The 16,564-nt window shown below is 49.1% G+C and overlaps 1 protein-coding gene across 2 annotated transcripts in view; it reads right to left on the minus strand.

Annotated features, from left to right (window-relative positions):
• Positions 1-16,564, minus strand: part of Mad1l1 (mitotic arrest deficient 1 like 1) — a 313,118-nt gene that overhangs the window by 288,899 nt on the left and 7,655 nt on the right. For both annotated transcript variants that reach the window (XM_070033421.1, XM_070033422.1), the window contains exons 2-8: positions 13,335-13,497; positions 9,152-9,292; positions 6,430-6,609; positions 3,461-3,585; positions 2,737-2,818; positions 863-993; positions 653-767 (exon numbers count right to left, since the gene is read on the minus strand). In XM_070033421.1, the coding sequence (XP_069889522.1) occupies positions 653-767; positions 863-993; positions 2,737-2,818; positions 3,461-3,585; positions 6,430-6,609; positions 9,152-9,292; positions 13,335-13,484 (924 nt within the window). In that variant the 5' untranslated portion in view covers positions 13,485-13,497. The remainder of the gene's footprint in view (positions 1-652; positions 768-862; positions 994-2,736; positions 2,819-3,460; positions 3,586-6,429; positions 6,610-9,151; positions 9,293-13,334; positions 13,498-16,564) is intronic.

A 16,564-nucleotide genomic window follows, 5' to 3' on the forward strand; every position in this document is an offset into this window, starting at 1 on the left:
GGGGGGGGGGTGGAGAGGGGCTTCTCTGATCCTCACTTTCTTCAATGCCCACAAGACAACTTCCCATTGCTGCCAGCATGGGCATCTACCCACACAGCACCAGCCAAGTGCCAGCAGAAGCAGGGAGAAGAAACGCAGCAGTGTCCACCACGTCTCTCTCACAGGTGCCAGGAGCCTTTCTTTCCTAATGTGTCATCTGAGCCAAGTCTCTGCTGCTGCTGGTCAACCACACATATTCAGCAGCCTCAATAAATCAGTCTTTTACTGCTGAACTTGAGAAACCAAACTAGGTCTCACTGGGCTAAACACAAGACACCAGCTTGGCTATGATCTTTCTGGAAACTCAGCTGCTTTCCAACAGCTAGAGGCATCCACATCCCTGGGCTCAGGGCCCCTTCCTCCATCTTCACATTTGGCAATGGCTGAAGCAGGTCCTCCACCCCACCTCCCTGAGGCCACCCAGCCCACCCAGATAACCCAAGATCATCCCTGGGCCCCAACCCAGCCAAGAGGCAAGTGCATGCAGCCTCACATTCTCCAGCACAAGCACCAGCCATATTTGAGCAGCTTTTTGGGTATGACCAAAATGCCCAGGGTATGGGTCAGGGCTGAAGGCAGCCCCATAGGCAAAGCTTACCCACTTGACCCTCACCTCCTTTTCCAGTTCCAAGTCAACCAGAGCTTCCTGCAGCTTTTCCTGGCGGCCCAGCTTCCTCTGCAGCCCTTCCAGCTCCTCTGAGAGGAGTCCATTGGTCTCCTTCATCTCCCTGCAGGACCAACAAGTCACTCCAACAGCCACACATTAAGGGGGAACCCAGGGCACCAAGGAGCTGAGGTGTTGCAGCCACATCAGACTCCTTACCGCAGGTGAGTGTTCTCCTCCTGGAGTCGCTTCAGCTCTCGCTCTACCCTGGGCAACCGCAGTAGTTCAGACTTCATGTTCCTCACAACGGCTGCATCCTGCTCCTGCAGGCACAGCTTCTGCTCCAGGTCCTGTAAGAGTCAGGCAGAAGGGACAGGGGCAGTGAGCACCAAGACACATGAAAATCACCTCTGCCAGTGCAGAAGATAGGACGCTAAAATCTGAGAATTGCAATTTGAAGCCAGCCAGGGCCAACAAATCCCAGAGATCTCAAGTTTACCAGCAAAAAGTCAGAAATGGAGGTGTGGCTCAAGTGATAGCATACCCAGCCTTGAGCATAAAAAGGTAACTAAGAGCAACAAGCCTTGAGTTCAAGCCCCAATATCAACACACACACACACACACACACACACACAAACAGACCTTGAGTTCAAGCCCCAATATCAACACACACACCCTTCCCAACATACACACACCCTTCCCAACACACACACACCCTTCCCAACACACACACACACACACACACACACACACACACGCAACAGGCCTTGAGTTCAAGCCCCAATATCAACACACACACACACCCTTCCCAACACACACACACACACACACCCTACACACACACACCCTACACACACACACCCTACACACACACCCTACACATACCCTACACACCACACACACACACACACACACACACACACACACACACACACACACACACTTCCCAAAAAGGAATGGATTATCTGCTTAGCAACTGTGAAACCCTGAACTACAACCCCACTACCACCACAAAGAAAGGAAAGAAGGAAGGCAGGAAGCAGGAAGTCATGGAAGCTGTAACAGTCTTGTGCTAACTTGTCCCAGGACCTCAGGGACCTTCTGGTTCAGGTTTCACACACAGGCCCTCCTCTGGGAAGCCTTTCCTGTATGTACCAAGTATGCCACTGGGCAGCATCTTCATTATCCACTTCTAGAGCAGCCCTGTCCACCACACACGAGAAGCCATGTCCTTGGCACCACTGTTCAGCCCTCAGTTCTGCAAGAGCAGGACTGCTCCAAGACACTCTCCTTGTCACTGAAGCCTGCTACTGCTGCACAAGCAACACATCCACACAACTGCAAGGATAAGCTTTCCTTTGCTGGATCTGTCACTATGGGACTCGACAAGAGGGTGCTCGCATTGAGTGACAAGTCACTGAAGAGGATGAGTAGAAAACTAAAACAAGCCAAGTCGGTTGGCCAATCCCAAGCCCAATGCAGCCACCTCTGTGCAGGTCAAGTCAAGAGAACAAAGTGACACAGAGGACCATCCTGGCTGTACACGCAAATTCTGAAGTGGGCCAAGGGCTACAGAGGGAGAGATAAGGGCCAGTGAAAAGATGGCAAAGAAGGCAAAGTGGGAGGGGATAAACCAGCAATCAAAGACAACAGGAGTAAAGGCCTGGGACTTGTCAGACTTCCCACAGAGTGCTCTTCTATAGGCAACAGAAGCCACTGGAAGGATCTAAAGGCACCATCGGTCCAGCAAAGCAGCACAGCCTGCCATGAAGGCCAGATGGCCTGGCTTGGAGACACAGCTCTGATGTGCTCTGGCAGTTGAACTCTGGACAGGACTGCAGTGGTTTACTACTGCATATCATCTTTGACGGCCACTTGCCCCTCAGGTTTCCAGGAGGTCTCCATCACCAAAATGTGAGACTCCCAGAGCATTTTCTGTGGGCTCGCTGGCCAGCGTAGACATAAGGACAATGCACTAATGTCATCACATTCCACAGAGTACATTCCTAGCTAAGAAAGGGCCTAGAGCAGCAGAAGAGCAAAACCACCAGCTTTCTGCAGGATGCCCATTCAGGCTGATGCAAGCAACCCACCTTAACCTTCTGCTCAAGGTCTGCTCTCGTTTCTTGGCTGGCCTGCAGCTCCTGGATCTTCTGGTTTGCTTCTTGCCATTGTCTATTCAAAGAAGAGTACATCACATGCAAGGAGAGCCCACAATGCCTTTCTGCCTAAGCCCCTTAGCATGGACCACACCTGCCTGCTTCAGGGGAATGAATGCCAGTCTGGGACCAGAGCCTATGCCAGCACTGTAGCTTTAGTATCCTCGATCTGGATGGGACAGTGGGTGAGCTTGTGCACCCCAGTATGGCTGTAGACAGCAGGGGCCCGCAGGGGCCTGCCCACTCCTCTCCCCCAAGGACAGAATGCTCCTTAGACAATAATTGCTTAGGGTCAGGGAAAGCATTTCAGGGAGAACACATGGCCTTCCACATGCCACATGTCCATGCCGTATTTGGTTTGTTCTCTGCCCCTGGAATGTCTTCCCCAGCCAATGACACTGAATCCATAGGAAATGCTTTATGTTGCTCCAAATCCAGCTGATCAGGATCCTTCTCTAGCATCCCATTCCAAGAAGTCACACCCCTCAGGAAGGAGGGAAGGAAGGAGCTCCAGTTCCAGCTCAGGAATGTTTAAGATGCTATCCTGCTCTGACACTCATTGTCCTGGCTTCAGAAACTTCAAAGTGGGTCCCTCCTACAATCTGTAAATGAGGACAGCATTGAAGCCTAGGGAAGTTCAGGGCCCTAGGCCCTTCACCTGTGCTTCAAGTCCAGCTGCTCCTTCAGCTCCTGCTTCTCAGACTCCAGGCGTTTCACCTGCACCTCCTGGTCCATCACATTCCACTGCATCTCCGAGACTCGCCCCTTCAATGCACTGATGGTCTGAAAATAGAGGGACATCAGGCCACCTATTAAGACCAGTCTGCAGGTACAGCTCCACAGGGAAGCAAAAACCAACAGGAAAAGACAATTACCTCCCCTTTTGCCACCTGAAGGTAGAGACAGAGCCCCTTCTCCCAGGGAGTTGGTGCCAACTAGACAAATCCAACTCCCTGGGAAGGCTCCCAGCCTGGGCCTTGTCTGCCACAGGCTGATAGATATGGGGCACAACCATAGGCCTCAGGAAAGCTGGTCCCACTGAGAGGCTCTGGAACAAAAGCTGCCTCTGGCCAGAACAGAACAGACCTAATCTGAAGCCTGGTGGCCACCAGGCCTGGTGCCCTGGGCCCAGCACCCAGCATCCTTGCACACCAAGTACCCACCTCTATCTTTTCTCAATACCTTGTGTCTCACCATCATATTCTATGCCTGCAATTCTCTATCTCTGACCAGCCCTGTGCTGTGTTCCAACACTTTGTGAGGACATTATCCAGGGTATCAGGGCAGCAAATTCCCCTCTTGGACACAGGACACTGAGGCTGTCCTCCAGGCTATGAAAGCTATCCCGACTGGACAGCTGAAAGGTAGCCTTGGGGACAGAACTCCCAAGCTGGCAAGCTGGGCCAGAAGCTACTGGGGAAACAGTAGACTCAAAAGGAGGGTGGAGCTGGGTACCAGTGGGTCACGCCTGTAATCCTAGCTACTCAAGAGGCTGAGAGCTAAGGATTGTGGTTCAAGCCAGCCCAGGCAGGAAACTCCATGAGACTCTTATCTCCAAAACCACTCAGAAAATCAGAAGTGGTACTGTGGCTCAAGTGGTAAAGAAGTAGCCTTGAGCTGAAGAGCTCAGGAACAGTGTCCAGGCCCAGAGTTCAAGCCCCAAGACCAACCAAAAAAAAAGGAGGGTGGTCTCACAGCAGCTGCCCATCTAGCAGCCTTCAGGACAAACTGTGAATCCACCTAAAGCAAACACCACCTTTCACTCTGAGGCACCTCTCTGGGCAATGGTCCCTACAACACCTCAGGGAAGAATATGCTGGCCGGGGCAATGAGAATGGCCAGCATAGCTGTATAAGAAAGCATGTAAATGAGGCCTGACATCAGCCACACAGAACATGAACACAGAGGGCCAGAGGCTAGACCCAGCAACCACATCACAGTGATTCTGGGTGGCCTGGGCCAGGGTGTCTCAGCACCCTCTGCAAAAAGAGCACAGTATTCATTCCCTATCCTTGACAACTCACTGGAACACAGCAGCAGTGTTTCCCCACACCCTCTAGGGAAAGCACACAGAAGTGCCCTACCCCCTCAAACCTATACAGTTCACTCTGTCACAATAGTGTACATCAACCTAGCCCTCAGAGAATGGAGGTATTAAATCATGTCCAACAAGGATTCAGGAACACAAGCGGGCACTGAGCACTATGATGAAGGACAGTGTCAATGGGGGACAGTTTCAGGGAGGACTGAGACAGCTTCATAGTGGGGAGAGCTATAAGTGGGGTAACAGGACAACGCAGCCATGGGCAGGCTTTGATTCAGGACTGAATGACCACAGGGGCTTCTCTGAGGATTCACCACCCCCTCCCGATTCCTTAAAGGTATACAAGGCTCCCCCTACCCTCCAGCACAGAGCAGCACATGGGGTCTGGGACCCACAGCCCACCCCAGCCAGTGCAAAGCAGGAGCCAACTTCTCTGAAAGCCGATCACGCCTCCTCTCCTGACAACACTCCTTCAGAAGACAGATGCAGGAACAACCTTAACATGCTCCCAGCGCTGTGGAGGCAAAAATAACCTGCAGCCTGCTCTGAGTCTATCAAGTGGAGAAAGTGCATGGAGACAGAATACCAATGATGCAATATAGCCCAGCCCTCCCCCAGTGGTGCTCATCTGTCTCCTCTTGGCACCTGTGATCTTCAACACCACACAAAACAGACAGGGAAGGTCGGGGGCGGGGAGGGGAAGGGTTTTCTAGTTCCCATGAGTACCAACATTCAGGTGTATAAAAACACGGAGACAAAGAGAAGCTTTCCCCTGGACTACAGCTCACACACACCCTGGTTCAAAGGCATTCTCTGATGCTGGAGATGCTAACAAAACTTGCTGGTAATCAAAGAAATGCAAATCCAGATGCACCCACTTGCTCATATCTTCTGGGAAATAAAGAAAACCATGTTTCTGGAACCTAGGGCCATCTATGACAGTCAAGGCTGTTGTGACACCAGAAGTTCTAAAGCAGCTGTCAGCACAACCCAGCACCTGGCAGCAAAAGCAAGAGAGAACCTTGCCAGGTCCTGTCACCCTACTCGAGGGTCAGTCCCCACAAAATAATGCAACAGAAGCAAATAGGCTGCCATGCACACCAAGTGAATACAAGAAACAGGGGGTAAGGATGGAATGGGATGGGATGGGATGGGATGGGAAGTGGAAACAAAGAAGGCAACAATGCTTGATAAAAAATGTACTCATTACCTTGCTCATGTAATTGTAACCCCTCTGTACAATATTTTCACAATTAAAAAAAAAGAAACAAAAACAAAAAAACACACTTTAAAATGACAAAAGATAAATCAGCCAGACATTAAGATTCCTAGTTAGGAAGACCAAAAAGGTCCTCAACATATTAACAGAAACCACAGAACGGAAAATTAATATTTTCACTATGATCACAGCCAAGCAAAAGTGCAGGTACACTGTGAGAGGTCTAATTTAAAGTGAAGATGTCTCAGTGCCACCATGGAGTTGGGAGCGCATTCATTCTTCTTCCTTGGAAAATGGCTAAAGGCCTAGGGTTGACCCCCAGAGCCCCAGTCCTGAGCCCCTCATTCCTCCAGACTGCACTCACCTCACTGGCTGCAGCCAGGCTGTCCTCTTGCTCACGCAATTGCTTGTTGGCAGTGTCCAGGCTTTGCTTGCACTGCCTGTGGCGCTCCAGCTGCTCCTGTATCTTCTCCTCCGCCTCAGCTTCCCGATCCTGAAGCTGCCGAATGCGCGCCAGCAGCTCCTGGTTGCGGTCCACCTCACGCTGTGAACAGGGAAGAACTTGGCCAGAGTGAGGTGCAAATGCAAACAGGCAAGAGGACATGGGCAGCCCAGACCACTCAAGACCATTAGCCCAGAAGAGCAGAACCAGGAACCCCATGCCAGTGCTCCTGCCACAGCAGCAAGATAGGTCCCACTCTAAGGAGCCAGTCCCCAGGAGGCACTTGGCAAGGATCACACCATGCTCTCATTACACTGTCTGCTCACAGGGGAGACCATTTTTGCAGGGAGGAAATGGAGCATGGAAAAATCTAAAATTCAAAACCAGCCTTGGAAAGAAGTTGGGCTTCTGCAGCACATCTTGCTGAATGCACTGAGGCTATCCTTAAATGAGTGCACTCCTGCAATCACCAGATAACTGAAGCAAGACAGGCACAGACACTGGCCTGCAGACACAATTGCTTTACACTGGGCACACAACTGCCATATCACACAGACCTAAGAGTCAATTGTTACCATGAAGGCCTGGGAAGCTGGTGAGGAGGGGACAAAACTAGAACCTCTGCTCAGACCTCCTCACTCCATGATCCACAGGGACCTGACAGGTTCCCTGTCAGCCAGAGAGAAGGGAGGGAGCAAAGGGCAGGAGCTGGATCCTGGGTAGACAGGGATGAGTGCTGGTCACCAAAGCCCAACACTGCTGCTCTCTCCCTGCCTCCATGGAAGCTTTCCACACAAGCTATCCCTAGAGTACAAGGCCTTACTCAGAGTCACTTATGTACAGGATGCTCCAATGCCTGACCAAAGGTTTAATAAAAATACAGGAATGCAGCCCCGTGGAGGGAAGGCTGACCCATACCTCAAAGGGATTCGAGGGAGCATTAACTGCAAGTGCAGCCCCAAAATATCCAATGGATCCTCGCTGAACAAGCGTGCTACATAGGGTACAACTGTTTATAATCAGTGCTTAGAATGCATGAGGCTCTTAGGTAAGGCAAACAGGGAGGGATCCAGGGAGGGAGAAAGAGACAGTCATGGCCAGAACAATGTCTCTACAGGTATTGCATGTTCCCAAGCATAGAAAAGGGGTTCAGCAGTCTCTTACAGCCTTACCATCTAATTGCTATTTTGACCTGTCCTATCCACCCATGGCCAGATGGTTCCTGAGCCCTATTTAGCATGCCTATGGGCCAGGGAGAACAGGCCATGCTCATTCACCCTACTGTGTTCCTTGGCCTTCCCCAAGGAAGGACCATGCAGTGACACCCTCATAATCTCCAATGTTCTAAGCACCCACAAAGCTAGAACTAGTGCTGGACACTGGAGACCCAGAGCCAGGTAGGTCCTTTCCTCAAGGGACCCTGAACAGAGAAATGGCCCCAGAACCCTTCTGTGTGGCATTAGGACCACCTGCCACCTGCCTTCCTAGACAGCCCACTGAGCCCAGACAACACACCGTGACCAGGAATCTGCATCCCAAACTCAAACAAACCCATTAGCAGCTGTTCCCAACAGAACTAGGCTGGGTACCAGAAGCTCACACCTGTAATCCTAGCTATTCAGGAGGCTTAGATCTGAGGATCATGGTTCAAAACCAGCTTAGGCAGAAAAGCTCACTCTTTAGACTCTTATCTCCAATTAACCACCAGAAAACTGGAAGTGGTGCTGTGGCTCAAGTGATAGAGCATTTACCTTGGGCTGAAGAGTTCAGGAACAGCACCCAGGCCCAGAGTTCAAACCCCACGACCAAAAAAAAAAAAAAGATAGGGGCCAGACAGACATCCTCAGAGGCAGGGAGGCCAGAAAGACTCTGGTCCAGCTCTGCCTGAGTCTTGCAGCATTTTCACACTGAGCACACTTAGCAAGGCTCCTGGCAAAGCACTATTAATCAAAGTGCAGCAGACATGAGCTGGGAAGGTGGCTCAGTGGTAGAGCGTTTGCCTTGCATGCATGAGGCCCTGGGTTCGATTCCTCAGCACCACATAAGCAAAAAGAAAAAAGCCGGAAGTGGCGCTGTGGCTCAAGTGGTAGAGCGCTAGCCTTTAGCTGAAGAGCGGAGGGACAGCTCCTAGGCCCAGAGTTCAGGCCCCACGACGGACCCAAAAAAAAAACAAAAACAAAAACAGAAAACAAAGTGCAGCAGACAGAAGTTCCCATGTAGTACATTCCTGAATCACAGGGCTGCTGGGAAGCCAACAGCAAATTTAGTGACACAAATACACGGATAGGTTCTCTGCTGAGGCCCTGAAACCACCTTAGGGGACCCAGCATTGGCCCTGTGCATGCTATACATCCTCACACTACCTGGTATTCCTCCCACATCCGCATCCCAATTCTGGCAAAATTCCCAGCAGAGGCAGGTCTGTTGGCACTAGAGCCTCACTGAGCAGTCACCACAGGTAGAAGCTCCCCTTTGTGTTTATCTCCACTTTAGAGACCCTACCCTAGAATTGCTGGCCTCAGAAGAGAGGCCTGCCAGAGCCCCTAAAGGGTCTCCTCCCCCATCCCCAGCCTTGACCTCTGAAGCCTGGCAGATGCTACACACACAGTTCCTTGCAGTTCTTGCCCGTCCCACCTGAACCCACCTCATAGTTCCTGGCATTGGTGCTGGCTGCCCTCTCCAGCTCCACTCGCGCCCTCTTGTGACTCAGTTCCATCTGCATCTTCTCCCGCTCCATCTGGATGAGGTAGGTCTTTGAACGGATCTGTTCTGCTTTTTCCTCCAACTGAGCCCAGTGTACCCAAAGAGAAAGAGAATCCTCAGTAGCCCCGTCAAACAGGCACCACTCTCCCCAAGGCCCTGTACCAAGCCTGGGTCCCTGCTTAGGAAATGGGTAGGAGGCAATGAGCAAAAGGAACAAGACAGATTCAAGTGGACTAAGACAGCTGGGAGTTGTAACTCACACCAATAATCCTAGCTCCTCAGAATGAAGAGAGAAGCAGGATCTCAGATCAGCAAAAAAAGGAGAAAGAGCCTATCTTAGACAATAAGGAGCAGAGTGTAATGATTTCCCACCTGTTATCCTAGCTATGGAGAAAGCATAAATAGGAGGACCAGGGTCTAGGAAGGTCCAAACAAAAATACAAGACCCTATTCAAACAAATAACTAAAAAAGAAAAATAGGCTAGGGCTGTCTGGGGCTCAAGGAGTAGAGCACTTGACTAGCAAGCGAGGGAAAAGGGAAGGGGGAGGGTGAGATTTTAAGATGATAGTGCTGAAGCAGGTTTGAAGACAGAAAGTATACTTGACTTTTATAGCTGTATAACAAATTACCACAAATTTAGAAGCTAAGACACCACTCATTTACAAACTAATTTTGGATGTCACAGGCCACTGGGTTCTTCAATCAAGGTCACCCGCTGGTAAAATCATGGGCCAGGACTCTGGCTATCCAGAGCTCAGGACCCTCTGGCAGGGTGGATACCTGAGGCCCATTTCCCTACTGAGTATACCTGGATTTCTATGGGTACCTGGAACATACCCATGTCCTAGCTACATGGCATCTGCCTCTTCTGCTATATATGAGTCTAACTTCTACTTGATATCAGAACACAGATTTGTTCCCCCATTTTGGCAGTAATGAGCTATGTACCCTCTTCCCTCCTCAGCTACCCAGCTACCCCCAGGATTTTTATTTTATTTATTTATTTATTTATTTTTGAGATAGGTCATGCTCTATAGCCCAGGCTACCCTGTATTTTGCAACACCCCCCCCCCCCCCGCTTCAGCCTCCCAAGTACTTAGATTTCAGGTAAGCACCACTACACTCAGCTGGACCCCAACTTTTTTTAATACCGGAGTTTTAAACTCAGGGCCTTGAGCTTGCTAGACTGGTGCTCTACCACTTAAGCTATTCACTGGGACCAGGGTCTCAAGTTTTTGGGGTTTTATTGCCGGTCATGGGGCTTGAACTCTGGGCCTAGGCATTGTCCCTCAGCTCTTCAGCTCAAGGCTAACGCCCTACCACTTGAGCCACAGCACCACTTCTGGCTTTTTTCTGTTTATGTGGTGCTGAGGAATCAAACCCAGGGCCTCATGCATGCAAGGCAAGCACTCTACCACTGAGCCACCTTCCCAGCCTGGGTCTCAACTTTTGAAAGAGCTCTGAGGATTAGGTCAATGCCACCCAGCTACACACACTGTCTCACCAGTAACTGCCATCTCTTCCATCCCTCCACTTCTGTATGATCTATATTTCTTTATTCCTACATTCACCTCATCTCAACCCCACCTCACCGTTATCCGGAAGTGCTGTGGCTCAAGTGGTAAAGTGCTAGGCTTGAGCAAAAGAAGCTCAGGGACAGTGCCTAGGCCCTGAATTCAAGTCCTAGGACTGGCAAAAAAGAAAAGAAAAAAAGAAAAAGAAACCCTTGACAATGAGCAGTGAGGACCATGCAGTCCAAGTCAGATTCCAGAATCCTCTGACTTCAACAGCTAGGCCATAAATCCCCAGGTATTTACATCAGTAAGTGTTTTTAAGATAAAAGTTACCGGGCTGGGAAGGTGGCTCAGTGGTAGAGCGCTTGCCTTGCATACCTGAGGCCCTGGGTTCGATTCCTCAGCACCACATAAGCAAAAAGAAAAAAAAATCCGGAAGTGGTGCTGTGGCTCAAGTGGTAGAGCGCTAGCCTTAAGCTGAAGAGCTGAGGGACAGCACCCAGGCCCAGAGTTCAGGCCCCATGACCGGACCCAAAAAAAAAAAAAAAAAGATAAAAGTTACCAACTTATTTTACCAGTAATCAGAAACAATCATAACCTATCACCAGCATCATTCATAAAAGTGTTTAACACCAAAAAGGAATGAATATAGGAGACCTACACTCACAAGATAGTCCTTGCTGAGAAAGGCAGTGGATACATGGAGTTCTAAAAACACTAACTCCATCACTTGGCAGGCTGATGAACACAAACCTCACCAGCATCATTGTAAAACCCTACCTTATCTGCTTCAGGACATCCCTGCAGAACAGCTCCAGAGCACATAGAGGAGTGAGCAAACAGAAAAAGAAGAGGCAAGCAGAGAAACCACGGAGAGGCTTGGTACAGTAGTCAGTGCAGTGATATCCAGAAAAGGCCAAGACACCACTCCCTTCAGGCCCAGGCACCCAGCCCCCACTGAGGCTCAGCCCACCACTCTCCACAATCTGGAATCCTTGAGGAGGCCTGACCCCTTTGTGACTAGTGAGAATTCCCAAGAACTTGAAGTCAAACATGACTGAAATCAGGATAAACCTATACAGTCAAAACTCACCCCAAAGTATACAAATGGCCCTCCACAGGCTGAGGTAGTGAAATACTTAGTCCCTCTTTTCTGCCTGGTCTCTCAGATGCTGATGGCCACCTGTGCTTACAACATAGCCTACCCATAAAAGGGGAGGACCCACTGGTGATTCAGATCCCAGATTCTCCAAGCCTGTCATCAGAATTCCCAAGTCCAAAAGTGGGAGCACAATGCTGAGCACTCATCGGGAGGACATTCACTCACCAGGAGGAGGACACTCACTCACCAGGAGGAAGACACTCACTCACCAGGAGGACACTCACCCACCAGGAGGAGGACACTCACTCACCAGGAGAACACTCACTCACCAGGAGGAGGACACTCACTCACCAGGAGGAGGACACTCACTCACCAGGAGGACACTCACTCACCAGGAGGAGGACACTCACTCACCAGGAGGAGAACACTCACTCACCAGGAGGAGGACACTCACTCACCAGGAGGACACTCACTCACCAGGAGGAGGACACTCACTCACCAGGAGGACACTCACTCACCAGGAGGAGGACACTCACTCACCAGGAGGACACTCACTCACCAGGAGGAAGACACTCACTCACCAGGAGGACACTCACTCACCAGGAGGAGGACACTCACTCACCAGGAGGACACTCACTCACCAGGAGGAAGACACTCACTCACCAGGAGGAGGACACTCACTCACCAGGAGGTGGACACTCACTCACCAGGAGGACACTCACTCACCAGGAGGACACTCACTCACCAGGAGGAGGACACTCACTCACCAGGAGGGCACTTACTCACCAGGAGGACACTCACTCACTCACCAGGAGGAGGACACTCACTCACCAGGAGGAGGACACTCACTCACCAGGAGGACACTCACTCACCAGGAGGACACTCACTCACCAGGAGGAGGACACTCACTCACCAGGAGGAGGACACTCACTCACCAGGAGGACACTCACTCACCAGGAGGACACTCACTCACCAGGAGGAGGACACTCACTCATCAGGAGGAAGATACTCACTCATCAGGAGGAGGGCACTCACTCACCAGGAGGAGGACACTCACTCACCAGGAGGACACTCACTCACCAGGAGGACACTCACTCACCAGGAGGAAGGCACTCACTCACCAGGAGGGCACTCACTCACCAGGAGGACACTCACTCACCAGGAGGACACTCACTCACCAGGAGGAGGACACTCACTCACCAGGAGGAGGACACTCACTCACCAGGAGGATACTCACTCACCAGGAGGACACTCACTCACCAGGAGGAGGACACTCACTCATCAGGAGGAAGGCACTCACTCATCAGGAGGAGGGCACTTGCTCACCAGGGTGAGGCAGCCTTCATAAGGATGGTCCAGAACATGCCATGGCCTCCAACAATCACCCAAATACATGCGTACACCCAGATGAGATCTAGACAACAGCTGACTACTAGGCTCAGCCATACTGATCTGTCTCAACAGGCTCTACAGGCCTTGACCAGCCCCTCTGAACCCAAATATCTACCTGCATGCTCTGCTGGTACATCATCTGCAGAGAACTTGGGGCAGTGTTGCATATATCCAGGCCAGACGCTCCTTCCACTCGCTGAGAAATGAAGTTGTTCAAAGACCTCAGGGTGGACAAGACGGTGGTATTCTCCCCTTGGTCTTCCATGTCCAATGTCCTTCTGAGAGGCAAGAAAAAGTCAGAGCCAACCTCCCACATGCATCTACTGTCACCGACAGGAGAGTTTTGCATAAGCCCCTTCTGTAGAGCCTTCTCCAAGCCCACAACCATGCTCTGTAGAGTTACAGAGAACCAGAACTGTCCATTTCCAAGAGGAAATGAGGCATACAAGTGTGCCACCAAGCCCTTGTGTAAGGCCCAGCCTGCACCCCAGACACTTAGAAGGCCACAGGAAGAGGTGATCAACAGCCCAGTGGCACATCCCTCACAGACACACCCACAAAACTTATGGCCTCTGGGAATAAGAAACAAAATGGGCAGCAGCAGAACAAGGGCAGTGATTATAAACAACAGTGCCAGTCCACCACCCCTGTATCTACACATCCATAATCAACAAGCCTCACAAAAACTGAACCTCAGCATGAAGATTAAGGAAATTCCAGTATACAGAATGACTTCAAGAGTCAATGATATGAACACTGAATATCTTCTAAATCCAAGATGCAGGATTAGAACAGTAACCAAAGCAAAAAAAAAAAAAAAAAAAAAATCCCCTGCTTGTGATACCCTAATTAGTTATTAAAGCTTAAGTGGTGTGACATCCTACAAGTAGCCACTACAAAGAAAAGTTAATAGAGTATGATCTTTCCACGAGAAATGGACTAATGGGTTTTTGTTGTTGTTGAAGTCAAATGCAAACCTGTCTGCCTAATTTATGGCTGTGTTAGAAATAATGGAAAAAGCCAATCCAGAGCACCATTCAAGCTCAAACATGTGTCTGGACAAAGTTAACACTCTTCAGAGGAGTTTGGCATCATAATAAGCCTCTTGCTCGAGGTGCTCATTGAAACAGACATTGTTACTCAGATGGGTTATGTAGTAAGTGTACAGAAGCTGAAGGCTTACAAAAGGTATGTGTGGCTGCTGGGCGTTGTTAACAGCAAACCAACACTGTTTCACTGTCTCATAGTGTTAATTTGTCTCCAAACCATCTCACATCATATCACTAATTTGGTACAAACTCTGAGGAAACTGAAGGATTCTGCAGGAAAATTCTGGCTTTTCTCTCTGGATTGTGACAAAATCAACAGACAAATTCTACCCAAGTACCCATCTTCATTCGTGGGATAACTGCAGTTTGGCAAGTGAGAGGAACTACTATCACTAAAGCTATGCATGGCACTGCAAGAGGCTTGCTTTATCACTAAGAAGCCTTGAGCAGATGTTTGAAAACTTAAGTGGCCTTAATAGAGATGGAGCTCCAGCCATGGTTGGCTTGCAAAAAAAGTTAATTGCATTTCAGAAGGAAAAATTAAACCGCCTCAGTCCTGATCCCAGTAATGTGATTCTACACCATTGCATCACACACCAAGAACATCTCGGTGCACAGGTGCTACAGCTCAACAATGGGATGTCATCATCAGTAGTATCATGCATACATTTTGTCAAAAGCAGAGGGTTTAACAGCGGCCAGTTTAAGAAGTTTCTGGATGATTTTGCCTGAGTGTTGTGATCACTATGAAGTGCAGTGACTGAGTCACAGGAATATGCTCATAAGGTTTTACAAAGTGTGAGAAGTCGTACAGTTCATGGAGAATGAAGGGAAATCCCATCAGAGAATTCAGTGACGTGTCTGATTACCTACAACACAAAATCATTCCACTATACTGCAATAAAGAGCTAAAAGCGAGGCACAGCAACCTCCCATTGCCTGAGTTCTATAAATGTTACATAAGCAGGGATAAATTTCTCACTTTGAGGAGACAGGCATTGTAAAATATGTCAGGAAGAACTTACTGCAAGCAGTGCTTTTCAGAGCAAGAGCTGACCAAGCTCCAGACTGATGTATGCAAACCTGGAAAAGCAGCTATGAGTAGCAACATCTTCAGTACCAGCTAATGTTACACACCTTACACAAGAAGCAGCCATCATATCAGGCATGAGTTAAGATGCTTGATCAAATACAGCAGGTTAATTTTTAAGTTGCTAATTATTTCATTTTATTCTTTTATGCCAGTACTAAGGCCTGAACTCAGAGCCTCCTGTTCTTACTCAACTTTTTCACTCCCAGAATTACATCTCTACTATTTTTGGCTTTTTGCTCATTAGTTGGATATAAGAGTCTCTTGGATTTCTCTGGCTTCAAATTAAGATCCTCTAATCTCAGCCTCCAAAACAGCTAGGATTTCAGACAGAAATCACTAATGCCTGACTAAAGTGATAAGGCTGCATGACTCATGAATGTTGTTATAAATATCCAAATGGCCTCTGGCAGAAAAAAAAATAAAAAGGTTACCCAACCCTCCCTTAGAAAGAGGCAGCTCTGATTGATTTCCCGTAAGCATTACACTAAAAACATACCCACAAAATCCATTTTTAAAAAACCACGCCAGATGTCAGGTGGCCTTATGTGTTATATGAATAACAATAAAACAGGAGGATGCAGGGAGTCCTAGAAGTTGGGCAGAAGCTACCATTTTAAATAGGAAGGGCAAAAGAGGCAGCAATGAGGAGGTTACAGTTGACCTGTTAAGAAGGTGAGGGAGGGAGTTCGGGAGCCAAGCACTACTGCAAAGGTCCTGAGGCTGGTGCATGTTTGGCTGTTCAGGGAATAGTCTGAGCTAGAAGAACAGAGCTAGAAGCAAAGAAGAGCAAATGTAAGGTCAGATTTGTAATTCTTGTGGCCACTGCAGGATCTGGTTATTCTTTCCTGCCCCCTCTTCAGTAAGTTAATGAAAAAAATCAGAATGCAAAAGAAGCTGAGCTAATCAACAAGGTTGGAGTGGGATATTAAGAAACGTCCTAAAACGTTCTCTCACCAGGATATTTTAAAAGATTTTTAAACTGGACATAGTGGCTCATTCCTGTAATCCCAGCAACTTGGGAGGCATAGGTAGGAAAATCAAGATCCAGTAAGACCCTTTCTCAAGAAAAGAAGAATCTTAGTTTGCCTTTGCATTTCCCACTTAACAAGAACTTCACCAGGTACTCCTCACACACAGCACATAGCAAAAAAAAAAAAAAAAAAGGGATGAGAAGGTTGGAAACAGATCTATGGGTGATTGAAG

This window comes from Dipodomys merriami, unplaced genomic scaffold (assembly GCF_024711535.1).
Source record: "Dipodomys merriami isolate MVZ:Mamm:240054 unplaced genomic scaffold, mDipMer1.0.p SCAF_22, whole genome shotgun sequence".
Lineage (NCBI taxonomy): Eukaryota > Metazoa > Chordata > Mammalia > Rodentia > Heteromyidae > Dipodomys > Dipodomys merriami.